The 13102-nt window shown below is 58.6% G+C and overlaps 1 protein-coding gene across 2 annotated transcripts in view; it reads right to left on the reverse strand.

Moving 5' to 3' along the window:
* Positions 1-5331: 5331 nt before the first annotated feature.
* Positions 5332-13102, reverse strand: part of NRF1 (nuclear respiratory factor 1) — a 57524-nt gene continuing 49753 nt past the window's right edge. For both annotated transcript variants that reach the window (XM_084289115.1, XM_084289114.1), the window contains one exon: positions 5332-7303. In XM_084289115.1, the coding sequence (XP_084145241.1) occupies positions 7140-7303 (164 nt within the window). In that variant the 3' untranslated portion in view covers positions 5332-7139. The remainder of the gene's footprint in view (positions 7304-13102) is intronic.

Below are 13102 nucleotides of genomic sequence, written 5' to 3' on the forward strand. Positions count from 1 at the left end.
GAGAGGGGCCGGAGGGGGGGGGCCCCCCGAGGGGGGGGGGGCAGCATCCGCAATGCGGCATCTCCCAACGTCATTACCCGGGGTGCGGCGGCTCCGCAGAGGGGCAGGCTCAGCACCGGGGCCGGCGGGGCCCTGGGCTGCCGCAGTGGCCTTGGGCGGAGGCAGGGGACAGGGACGGGGACGAGGGGGCACCTCCAGAGCTGCCACCCCCCCCCCCTCTTCTCTCCCTTCTCCCTTTGCGCCCTGGTTGGGGTCCGCGGCACCCAGGGGTGCGCCTGGGGGGGGCGCAGGGGACACGCGGCCACCCCGGGGAAGGGCCTGATCCTGCCCGGATTGGGGGCACGGGGACGGCGACCACGCGGGGATTTGGCGAAGCCGTCGCTTTCAAAGTCACGCCAAGGATGCCGGCCCCGGGGACCCGTGTCCCCGAGCCACCACGGTGCCACCAAGGTGCCACCAAGGTGCCACCAAGGTGCCCCCAGCCTCGCCGCGGCCAGAGGTGAGCGGTGCCGGGGACGTGGCCGCGGCCTCAGGGCCTTCCCGGCTGCGATCCCGACCCCGTGGGGGCTCCTTTGGGTTTTTGGGGGACCTTCGCTACGGGGCGAGGGCTTAGGGGGGGGACAAATCTGTCCCCGTTGGCCGAACTCTCCGCTCGCAGAGCTCCGCGGCTCCCGAAATCGCGGGGATGCCCGAGGTGAGCGAAGGCGGCCGTGGGCCTGCTTCGGCCCCAAATTTGAGGCCGGCACGAGGCCCCGGGCACCCCCCAGCCCTTTCTGGGGCCTCGGCTCGGCCGACACAAAGGGGACTTTGTGCCGTGTCCTCCTCCTCCTCCTCCTCCTCCTCCTCCTCCTCCTGTTCCACGATGGCCGCTTGGCACGGCCCCGCGGGGACGGCGGCGGCGCAGCCATCCGGGGGGCTCGAGGCCACCTGGGGAGGGGGCTTTGCCACCATTTGGGGGGGGGTTGCGAAGCTTTTAGGGTGGTTTCCACCATCTGTTGGGGGGGCTCGGCAGCCTTTTGGGGAAGTTTGCTGCCGTTTCGGGTGTTTGCAGCCATCCCGGGGGCGTTGCAACCGGTTGGGTGGTTTGCAACCCGCTGGGGGTTTTGGGGAGAATTTGGGGGCTTCGCAGGTGTTTGGGGGGGCTGCCAACAGGTAGGGAGGGTGGGACCTTTTGGGGGATTTGCCCTTTTTTTACCCCAAGGTAAGGGGCACATGGTAAGGGGGGTACCAGCATTTGGGGGCTTTGCAACCGTTTTGGGGCTTCGCAACCGTTTTGGGGTTTTGCGGCCATCTGGGAGGGGTTGCAGCCTTTTGGGGGGCTTGCAGCTGACCTGGGGGATTGCAACCATTTTGGGGGGGTTGCAGCCTGCAACCTTTTAGGGCGCTTGCAACCCTTTTAGGGTATTGCAACCCTTTAGGGCATTTGCAACCCTTTAGGGCGTTTGCAACCTTTTAGGGCGTTTGCAACCCTGCAGGGGGGGGTTGCAGCCGTGCAGGGGGTTTGCACACATTTTGGGGGCGTTGCGGGCATCCAGCGGGGCGTGCAGCTTTTTGTGGGGTTTGCAGCCACCCAGGGCACCCCGGTCCCATATAACCCCTGCAGTGACCGGGTCCTGGCCGTGCCTCGTCCCCGTCCCCGTCCCCACACCCGGGGCTGCTCCGGTTCCAGCCGAGCCCCGGGGGCCGTGACCGGCCCCAGCCCCTCCAGGGGGCTGCATCTAGGTGAGCGTCCCCCCCCCACGGCCCTTTTATCGACCCCGGCTTAGATCCAAGGGTTTTGGAGCCTTCTGCAGGTCGATTAATGACTTGTTCCCAGTTTTTATGGTTTTTCTCGGGGGATGGAGGTGGGGGCTGCTCGGTGGGCACCCACGGAGGGCGCGGGGTGAGGGTGGGTGCAGGCGGCACCCCCCTAATTAAAACCTTCCTGATGTTTCCTAATTAAAACCCACCCTCCCCAGCCCTGCTTTTCCGTATTCTTCAAGGAAAAAAAAAACTCCTTGGGTTGGGATTGGGGTCCAGGGGCGCTGAACCCGCGGCGCAGCCGAAAGCACGTGGGGAGGGCGAGGTTTTGGGGTAAAACGGGGCCAAAACGGGGGTGCGAGCTCGCTACTCCTGTTCTGTGTATGGCACTGGTAGAATTCACTGTGCAACCCCGCGGTCAGTGAATTACCATAGGGCCATAAACAGAGCAGAGAAAGACCCGCGAGCCCCGCGGGGCCGACGCCAGGCCGCCCGGCCCGCTTTGGCACTAGCACATTTTTGCTTTTGTCTCTGCGTTTTGAGCAATTATGTGTAGTGCCAATATGGGAGGAGGCGGAGAGAGCAGCGAGGGGGGGGGGACACGCGGCGGATTTACCCCCCCTGTGAGTCCCCAACAGAGCTTTGGGGCCAAGGAGAGATGGAAACATGCCCGAAATGTGGATGGGATGGGGCAAATTCTCCATTTTTTTGGTGTTGGGGTAAATTCCCTACTTTTTGGTGATGGGATAAATTCCCCATTTTTTGGTGATGGAGCAAATTCCCCATTTTTTGGTGTTGTGGTGCCCATCCCCAGCCCCTGGAGCACCTCAAATATCCACGGGGGCAGCGTCAGGGCGCTGCTCGACCCCAGCCGGGATTTTTTGGATGGAAGGGGGATTTTGGGGGGGTTTTATTTATTTATATTTTTTTTTCAGCTTTCCGTCCCGGCCCTGGGGCTGCTTTTGGCAATGGTAGAACTCACACTGGTGCGGTAGCAGGATCCGGTGGTTCTAGACTTGCCAACTACAGCCCCGGGGAACCGCCGCAGACACAGCCCCCCCCCCCAGCACCCATGGGTGCTGCGGGCACCCTGCTCACCCCCCCACCCCAGAACCCAGGGCTGTGCTGAGGCTGGGGATGGGGGGGGTTCTGCTTTGACTTGGGGATCCTAAAATGTTTTTTTTGGGGGGTTTTGGGGGGTTTTGGGGGGTTGGGAGCGGGACCTGCTGGAAGGGGGTCATTGGAGCATCGCGGCCGCGTGTCCCCGCGTGACTCCGGGCATTGGGAAGCCGGGGGGGGGGGGGGGGGGGGGGATTATATGGCCACCTCCTGCCCCCAGCCTGGAGGAAAAGGGGGGGGGGGAAACTGAGGCAGAGGCGATGCTGCCGCTCGTCCCTGCCCCATCCCCGGGTGCTGGCGGGGAGGTGACAGCGTTTTTGGGGAGGGGGGAGGCTGAAACTTTGGGTTTGGGGGGGTTCTGGCTCCAGGTTGGGGTTTTGTGGGGTGGGAGGGGGGTGGGGGATGAAGCCCCCCCCCCCCGGCGGGTGGTGGGGATATGTAGGGCAGCGCCGGGTGATTACGGGGCTTTCGGCGTAAGCCCGGGGAGATGGGATCACGCGGGATTATGGGGCTGCAAAATCACCCGCCCTGTGCTGGGGGCAGGGACGGACGGACGGACGGACGGACGGATGGACAGAAAGGGGGGGTGGGGGGGCCTCGTCGCCCACGTGGGGCAGGTTGGGGGGGAGCGCAGGCTGTCCGTCTGTCTGTCTCTTTCCTCATCTGTCCGTCTGTCCTAGCAAACAGCCGTCCAGCCCCTTCAGCCGTCTGTCCGTCTGTCTGTCCACGCTGTTGTCATCATTTTGGGGGGGAGGGGGCAGTCATTCCTCTGTCCGTCTGTCTGGCCGCCTAGCTGCCTAGCCGTACAGCTGTCCGTCCGTCCGTCCAGCCGTGGCTCCAGCCACCGGTCTGTCCGGCTGTCTGTCCATTTGTCCGTCCTTCTGTCCGTCTGTCCATCCATCCAGCCAGCCACTGCTCCATCTACCAGTCCGTCCGTCCATCTTTCTGTCCGTCTGTCCGTCCGTCCGTCCGTCCATCCATCCATCCATCCATCCATCCATCCATCCATCCATCCATCTGTCCGTCTGTCCATCCACCCATCTATATCCGTCCGTCCGTCCGTCCGTCCCCCAAGCACTCCCCATCCCCCCAACACCGGCGCCTTGCCCCCAAGGGCAGCGGGGGGGCGGGGCATCCTCCCCAGCCCCGCCCCCCCCGATATATCACCCCCCCGATATATCACCCCCCCCGATATATCACCCCCCCCGATATATCACCCCCCCGATATATCACCCCCCCGATATATCACACCCCCTCCCCAATATATCACCCCCCCCGATATATCACACCCCCCCCGATACATCATACCCCCTCCCCAATATATCACACCCCCTGATATATCACACCCCCTCCCCAATATATCACCCCCCCGATATATCACACCCCCTCCCCAATATATCACACCCCCCGATATATCACACCCCCTCCCCAATATATCACCCCCCCGATATATCACACCCCCTCCCCAATATATCACCCCCCCCGATATATCACACCCCCTCCCCAATATATCACACCCCCCGATATATCACCCCCCCCCGATATATCACACCCCCCCCAATAACCCCCACCCCCCCAATAACCCCCACCCCCACCAGGCCCCGCCCCCAGCCCCCCCACCCCCCACCCCCAGACCCCAGCAGGGCTCACCCCAAGGCCTGCCCCCCCCTCCCACCCCCCAACTGGACCCCATAGAGCTTTTGGGGTCAAACCCTGCATTTTGGGGCCGCTGTGAGCAGCAGGGCTGGGGCTGCGGCAGCAAACCCAGCTGGGACACAGGGGGGGGGGCAGCCCATGCTTGGGGAACCCCAAAAAGCCCCCCAAGTGCCCAAAGACCCTCCCAGTGCCCAGGTCGGGCTCCCCGTTATGGGGTGGGGATAAAAACGGGGCCGAGCCCAGCGGGGGGCCCCGACCTGCTTATTAAAGCCCGATTAGCACAGATTAAAGCCCGGGGGCAGCGTCTGCCGGGCTCAGACCCCCCCCCGGGGCCGTGCTGGCGACCCCATGGGGGCACCCCAAACTGTAGGGGGGACGGGATGGGGACACCCCAATTCCCGTGGTGCGGGGCTGGCCGAGCCACGCCGGTGTCTCCTGGTTCCAGCGCTGCCTCGTTGTCCTCCCCGTCCGTCTGTCCGTCCGTCCATCCGTCCGTCTGTCCGTCCGTCCCCGTTCTTCGTCTTCACGCCCCCCAAGGACCGGGATCGGGGTTTTGGGATTCCCAGTATTGGTGCCCCATTGAAGCACGGCGCTGCCGGCCCCGCTCCTCCTGGGGTTGCCCACCCGGTAACGAGCCCCCCCCAGGCTACTGGGGGCTACTGGGGGCTACTGGGAGGCTGCGGGGTGGCCACCGAGTGCGTCAAGCGCAAATCCTGCCCCCAAACTGGCCCTAAGGGCACGCAGCGGGTGCAGGAGAGCCCCGAAACCCTGGGAAAATGCCCCAAAAGAGGAGCGGGAGGCGTGGGTAGACACATCTGTAACAATTTATTGAAGGAGGCAATAATAATAAGACACCGGGAAAAACAACGGGGGGGGGGGGTCCATGCTCTGCTACTCGCCTGGTTTTGTGGTTTTTTTTTTTTTTGTTTTTTTGGGGTCGGGGGGAGGAGGAGGGGGAAGGGGGGGGGAAACCTCTCAGACTAGGAGAACGTCATCTCACCGCCAAAGGAACACGGACGTGGAAGCCACCGACATCTTCACGACGACGATTTAAAAAAAAAAAAAAAAAAAAAAAAATCATCGTAATTAAAAAAAAAAAAAAATACCCAAAAGTGGAGAAACCAGGACCGCCGCTACGGCAAGCTCGCCCTCCCCTCGTTAAAAGTTTACAGGAGAAATGTGTACAAAGAACGCTTTTTGATATTTCCCGTATAAAACAAGTAAATACAAGAGTCTGGAGACTGCCTCGGAGGCGGCGCAAGACGCGGAGAACTTTGTGAATGGCCACTTGAAAATCAGCATCATAATAAAAACAGAACAAAAACCGAAAAAATTAAATACCATGCACAACTGCACGCGCCGCGGGGATGGAGGAGGAGATGGGGGGGGCTTGGCTGGAAAGGTTTGGCCCGCTGGGATGTCCCCAAATTGGGGGATCTGTCCCCAAAAAGGCCCCCGTGCACCTTCCCTCCTTTGGAGGGTTTTGGGTGGTGGAGATGTGCCGGGGGGGGGACCGTGGAGCAGGACGGGGTGCACGGCTCCCAGGGGATGATTTGGGGGTCCCGGGGGTCCCAGGGGGGGGCAGCGGGGTCGGGTCGAGCCCCCCCCGTGGCTCTTTGGCAAGGGAAATTTGGGGGGTGTGTGGGGGGGGGGCTGAGCGCTGGTCCCGGGGTCCCCGGCTCCCTCCCGGCGCAGCCCGAGCTCCTCTCGAGGCGGTTCCCCTCGGTTGCCAAGCCACGCAGGAGGGAATAATAATAACAATAATTATTATTATAATAACAAAGAAGAAAAAAAAAACCAACAACAACAACAAAAAATAACCCAAAAAAAAAGATTAAAACGGCAGGTACGTTTTCCAGAGCAGAGGAATTAGAGCGGGTCTCCAGTGTGCACCAAAAAGGGAGCCGGGCTGGCGGCGGCGGTGGTCCCGCGGCAGAGCTGTCCCCGGGGGGGAGCTGCCACCCCCCCCCGCAGTCACACAAGGCGTTTTCCCCAGAGGAGGCTTTTCCAAATTCGTGGTTTTTTTTTGTTGTTTTTGTCCTTTTTTTTTTTTTTTTTTTAAATAGAAAAGTCCGCGTTAAAAGCTTTCCATCCTAATTCACCAAGCGCGGAGGGCGGTGGCGCAGCCGGAGCAGTCGCAGCCGAGGGCGTCCGTGTGGCCCCCAAATCCACCCCCCCCTCAGCCTCACCCTGCTCCTTTCCACTTTGGGGGAAAAGGGGGCGAAGGGGGGGCTGCTTTCCTTTTGTTTTTTGTTTCTTTTTAACGAAAGTCCCGTTTCTTTTTAACGAAAGTCCCGTCAGAATGTGGCTGCTCGCTCCTACGAGATCAGCGGCGCTATAAAAATGCACTTGACACACACCCTCTGCTATTTCTTTTTTTTTTTTTTTTTTTCCTTTAAAAAAAAAAAAAATTAATAATAATAAGGTTAACAAAAACCCCTTTGCTTCCGAAGCTGGGAGACTCCTCGATGCCACCTGATTTCATCTCTGGAGAGGCGCGGTTTTTCGTGTTTTTGTTTGCTTTTTTTTTTTTTCTTAAAAAAAAAAATGAAATTTCATTCGCGTTTTAAAGAGACGAGGAAAAAAAATCACCGCCACGCTCCCGGCACCGCGGGGCACCCCCGTCACTGTTCCAAGGTCACCACTTCCACCGCCTGCCCGTCCACGGTGACGGCACTGTCCGCTATCCGCGTGGTCACGGGGGCCATCGCGACCTGCACGGGGCCGTTCCCCTGGGCCAGGCTGGTCACCACGGTCTGGTACATGCTGACGGGGATCTGGACGAGGCCTGCGGAGACAAAAAAAGGAAAAAAAAAGAAAAAAAAGAAAAAAAAAAGGAGAAACGGGGCGGTGAGGTGCGGTAGCGTCGGCTCCCCGAGTGTGGTTTCCCTCCCTCCCAGCCCAAGGGATGAGGGTGGTGTGGATGCCTGGCTCGGTGCGGGCGCCAAAAAGGGGTTTTTTGGGGCTGCACGGAGGCACCGAGGGTTTTTTTGTGGGGTTTTGGTTCTCGGGGGCAGGCGGCGGTTGGGTAAACTCGAGGCTCCCACCCCGACAGCACAGGGCACCCGTGGGGTGAGGCTCATGGAAGTACTCGGAGCTGTGGGGTGATGGAGCTCAGCCCTGACCACAAAACCAGAGAAACCCCCACTGCGACCCCAGTGCTGGGAAGGGAGGATCCGGCACGTGTGGGGTGAGCTGGATGGGATTTTGGGGCAGCAGCCCAACCCTTGGGGCTGTCCGGGCAGGAGGAGGTGGCACAGAGCAGCGGGGAGCCCCGAAAAGATTCAAGAGGAAAGAAAGAAGAAATGCGCCAAGGGGGGAGCTCTTCCATCTCCTGTAATGCCATATATCACCCCAAATCCTTCCCCACACAAGAAAAGGACCCCAACAGCAGCACCTGGTGCCCAGGCAGGGCTCCCAACCTCTCCAAAACGGCCTCTCCAAACCAACTCAGCCTCTCCAAACCAAGTCAGGTTCCAGCTCGCCCCCCCAAAAAAACTTTCGAGCCCGCCAAGCTTTGGGCACCTTCCTGGAGGAAAACGCAGCCGTGGTGAACGTGAGGGGCCGGGGATAGCTGGAAACAGCCAGGGTGATGATAGAACAGAACGAGGCCCCGAGGATATTGTGATGGGAATGATTAAAAGAGGTAGAAAACACCCACAGGCAGCAGTGGTGGTAGTGCGGGAGACACCTGGATGGCAGGCAGGGGAAGGGATCTCGCAGCATTTTGGGGTAACAAACCCTACAGGCTGGCAAGAGGATAGTGGGGTGGCAGCAGGCTTCATCTGCCCCTGTCCCCTGCTGTCCTTGGATGGGAGGGGGCTTCTCAAAGCGTGATTTAGGGCACAAGAGTAGGATATTTCTGAAACCTTCCACATTTGTTGGGACAAAAAGGCTTTTAGGGGTGCCCAAATCCATCCCCTGGAACTCCCAGCCCATGCAGGGGCTAAACAAAACCCTAAATAAAACCCTAAACAAAACCCAAGGGGATGATGGGGGCAGCAGGCTTTCCCGAAATGGCAGCAGGATTTTTTCTGCTTGGGGTTTCTGCGGCAGGGCCCCGTGTCCTGCCCAAGGACAGGGTTTTAATGCCGTGATTTGGCGGCGCGGTGTCCTTGGATAACTCGCCCTGCAGACAGGAAAGCTTTAGGGGCTGAGCGTGCTGCCCGGGTGGGTGACCCCGGCGGAGTTCAGTGTGCTTTGCAGCTCTCTGACAGCCCTCAGCATCCCCGAAGGATCTGCAGATGGGAAAGTTTCGCAGCCCCCCTAGCAAAAAGGGCTGTTCCCGTTCCAAAATGGGGCCACCTACGGGTTCGTGCAGCTCAGCCCCACTTTGGGGTCACCCTCCTGGGGTGACGCTCCAATGCCAACACCTACAGATGTCACGGAGGCAGAAGCGTGAAAATTTTGGGGGTGTTTTCTAAGTTTTAGGTTATGAGGCATGGAGATGAGAGCTCACACTCGGCCCCGTTGAAGCAAATCTCCAGTAGGAGCGCCGAGGCTCGCGGCGCAGCCCGATTTAAGCGGGTTCTTGGCACGGAGCAGGGGCCGTGGCCTGGGATGCTCCTGAAATCCCCTCTGCAGACCTACAAGCCTTAAGCCTTTGGGGTAAGTTGGGCTGCTAACCCGAAGGAATCTGCTGAAACTCCCCGAGGTGAGGCTGTCCCCACGGCCACCCCAAAGACGAGGGTCACCGGAGAGGGTGGGAGCCTCCTGGTCCCTCTGCACGGCTCGAAGATGCTGGCCTCGTCCTTGGGGTTGCCAAAAACGGGCTCTACCAAAAGATGATGAGATGGAAAAAGCAAACGGGGCTTTTTTTGGGGGGGAAGGATGAGCTTGTGGCACATCTCGGGCAGAGTAAGGATGGCTCCGCGAGAGCCGGCGCCGCGCAGATCCCCCCCTTTTTTTTTTCTGCGTGGGATTAAAGCAAATCGCCTCAGCATCTGACGTAGCAGCCAGCCTGGCAGGAGCGGTAACAAACCAAAGGAGGAGAGAGGGCGAGGGCTGGAAAGGCTGCCGTGCATTAGAGCAGAGATGATCGCCCTTGGGGGAGAGACGATTAAACTCCTGAGATGCTGTAATCGGGTCTGGGATTGGCCCCGCGCTGCATCTGCTCGGCCCCGCGCCCTGATTAGCCCTAATCTAACCGGCATATGGTAATCTAAAGCGTGGATTTCGGCCCCTTTCAATTGTATTAAAACCAGGAAATCCATTAGACGGAAAAACCAACAACTCAGGAGACCCTGAAAAACACCAAGGAAGCCAAGTTGGGCTGGGTGCAGGCAGGGGAAAGCCCGGGGAGGGATGGAGGAGGGCTCGCACCAGCCCCGAGCTGCTCCTACCTGGGGAGAGGTGATGAATAATGCACGGAGCGGGCACAAAACTGGCTCCCGGCACGCAGGGGATGATGTGGCTGGGCTCCTGCCTCCCCTTTGTGCAGGGATTTCCTGCTGGCAAGGTGCTGCTGGAAAAGCTCCCCGGGAAGGAGCGGTGCCGAGCGAGGTGCGGAGCTCGGCAGGGCTCCCCCGGCCTCACCTCGGTGCTGGAAGGGGCTGGGAGAAGCTGGGGAGGATCCAGGCAGGGAATTGGGATGCAGCCAGCACCCACCCAGGCTCTGCTCCCTCGTTGATCTCACCCAAAGGTGCTGGGAAGGGAAGGAGGTGACCGCTGGGTGCGGAGGAGCTGGGGTGCTCAGCACCCGGGGGAGCTGGGGGAAGGCTCTGGGGGCTGAGAGGGGGCACCACAGATCAGGTGCAGGAAGAGATCAGGGAAATCACACTTGGAGAAGGCTCCAGATGTGCTTTAAAGCCACTCCAGGGGATCTCCGGGGCTGGATTTGAGCTGGGGGGGGCTGCGAGGAGCAACGAGGAGACAACGGCGCTGCTGCTGCTCCAGCAGGGGTTGCAGCTCACGGGAGGAGGGTGAGGAGCTGGCTCCACCTGCATCTGGGGAAACCTCGGGATTCAGAGGGCAAAAATCAGGCAATGACCAGTGGACACCTTACCTGGCGGGGAGCAGCAGCAAGGACTGCCGCCTCGATGCCAAATTTTAGGTTTAACGGCTGCATTAAAGCACAGGGAAGGGGTTGGGGGAGAGAAGGGGGCAACTGGGCTGAGTTAGGGCACTGGGAACTGGCCTCGAGGTTCAGCAGCCCCCAGATATCCAGGAAAATCAAATGCTCAGGGGTTTGGGGTCAGAGGCAGCTCCGCTTAACCTGACACTTTGCGATCAAAGCGAGCACAGCGCGAGGAAGAGACCACGAACTGCAGCAGCTGGAGACATCTCCCCAGTTCCACCAGAGCTGGAACTGGGATGTCCGATGCTGACACGAAATACCCAAACTTTGGGGAAGGAAGCGGTCTCCTCCTCTTTCACGAACAGCAAACTCCTCTTCCTTCGTAGCATCGACTTCAGCAGAGCTGATCTTCTGCAAACAGCCTCAGGAAAGGGAGGATGGTGAGGAAGCAAGAGGCAAACTGAGAAACCACGGGATATGGCTCGAGAGTCCGAAGATGCTCAGCCCTGCAGCGCAGACCCAGCCTGATGGCAGCACGGTGGGCAAGAGAAAATGATGAGATTTTTGTCGATACACCCTCAGGGAGGGCAGAGAAGGAAGACTGAGAGAGGGATGCCATCAACAGAGGTGATTTTGTTGTTCTGAGAGCTGCCAAGCCACAGGAATCGCTGCTGTGGGTGCCTGGCAGCGGTGAGGAGCACGGCTCCGTGGCCACCACGTAGCACAGAATAATTGCTCTTGGGATGTCTCTGATGGGGCAGAACAGATAATGCACAGCGACCCCAAAAATCACCTTGGAGATCCCCAGCAGAGCACAGTACGTGTTTTTTTTTGACACAACCTATCCATCAAATGCCCAGACCTCAACGGAGGGACATGGTCTTCTTCCAAACAGAGCCCAGAGCCCACGTGGGATGAGGAGAAGCCAAAAGCCAGATGCAGCTCTGCTCCTGGAGATCTTCTGGCACCGAGCAGAGGAAGCAGATCCAAAGCAGTGAACGCAGAAGTCGGTAGCTCTTGCTCTGCTCTCTTGGACACCGAGGGGTGTAAGTGCTGGAGGTCGCCTGGTTCCTCATTTCTTTGGACACCTTCAAGCACTGCAGAGCCAGGAGACCCCTGCCAGCAGCCTCACAGGTCCCCCCGAGCAATTTTGGAGCTCTGAAGGCTTCATGGTGCTCTGGCCAAGGATGGAGAAGGCTGAAAGGAGGGAGATTTTCCACTGGGATTCCTCAACCGTTGACTTCCAGCTCCTTTGGCTTGCTTCGGTCTCCTTAGCATTGAAGGGAACCCAGCACAAACTGCTTAGCATGACCCTGTCCCAGCAGCTTGCAGCAGATATTCCTGCAATTTCTTTCCCCCTCCTCTGGAGGCACAGGGCCAAGGCACTTTCTAGGCACCACAGGGCCAGGCAGCCCCGCAGGTCCCCTTATTGCAGCCCTTGGTGCAGAGCCAGAGGCAACCTTTGAAGCCACGATGGCAAAATTCTTGTAGATGAGTCAAATTAAGAAGTGTGAGGACGTTAATGGACAAAGAAGAGGATCGGGGAGATCTCCAAGCAAGGAAACATTCATTTTCAGTGGGCAGCAGAGAGAAATTGAAACAGCACTGGGTCTGTACACGCAGTACAGTCCACAAATCCATCAGAAGCGATGCAAAGAGGAGACTAACCCCATCATCTTTGCCACAGGAGGAAAAAATAAGAGAGTTTTTAAAATAAGAGAGTTTTTAAGTGCAGCGTGAGAGCTGCAGGAGGTATTGGGGGTAGGGAGGAAGCCAACCATTAACCAGAAGTTTGTGAAGCTCCGGATCGACCTGCGTGGGGAAACACCACTTTTAGAGCCAGCGGAGACTGATGGTGGCTCAGGCACGGGGCTGGGGTATTCCCTTCCAGCCTGTTAAATGAAGATTTTGGAGGCTCCACTCGGTGTAAAGAAGCGATGGGTCCACAGCTGGGAGTCACCAGCCAAGCAAATTTAAGACAGGGCTAGGACACGCTGGGCAAATCAGTTGGCACTATAGGGATTTCTTGATGGTAAATCCAGTTCCTAGTCAAGCAGGGGATCACCCCTTCCTTCCAGCCACACATCATTTATTTTAGCATCCTGGCAGAGCAGCAGGGCCCCTACTACCTTTACTGCTGCCAGTTTTAGGAAGGACACTCACACAGACAGAAAGCCAGCCGGGAATTGGCTTGCCAAAATTTCCAGAACTCATCATCCTGTACAGGGAAATCCCTGACTATGGAGAAGAAATATTTGCAAAACACGTGTTCCTCAAGATAAGGTGTTGCTGTGACACCGTGGATGGGGTTTCACCCAAAGCCAAGCATTTAAGAGGGTCCGACAGTGGTGATGAAGGAAGAAGCCATCTCATAAAGGCACCTACTTTAAGATGAACTGTCCTCTGAGAGCGTGCCTCTCTCTCCTAACGACTGCTGGAGGATCAATGTCTACCTCAAATTAGATCTCTTCCAACAAGACGATGGTTGGAAAAGGGCTTCCACGATGAGAAACGCCTTACTGACAAGTCACAAGAAGTCCAGGCAGGGATTTAAGCTTGGAGAACTTTCTA

The sequence above is a fragment of the Netta rufina genome, assembly GCF_964035555.1.
Source record: "Netta rufina genome assembly, chromosome: 1".
NCBI classification, from domain to species: domain Eukaryota; kingdom Metazoa; phylum Chordata; class Aves; order Anseriformes; family Anatidae; genus Netta; species Netta rufina.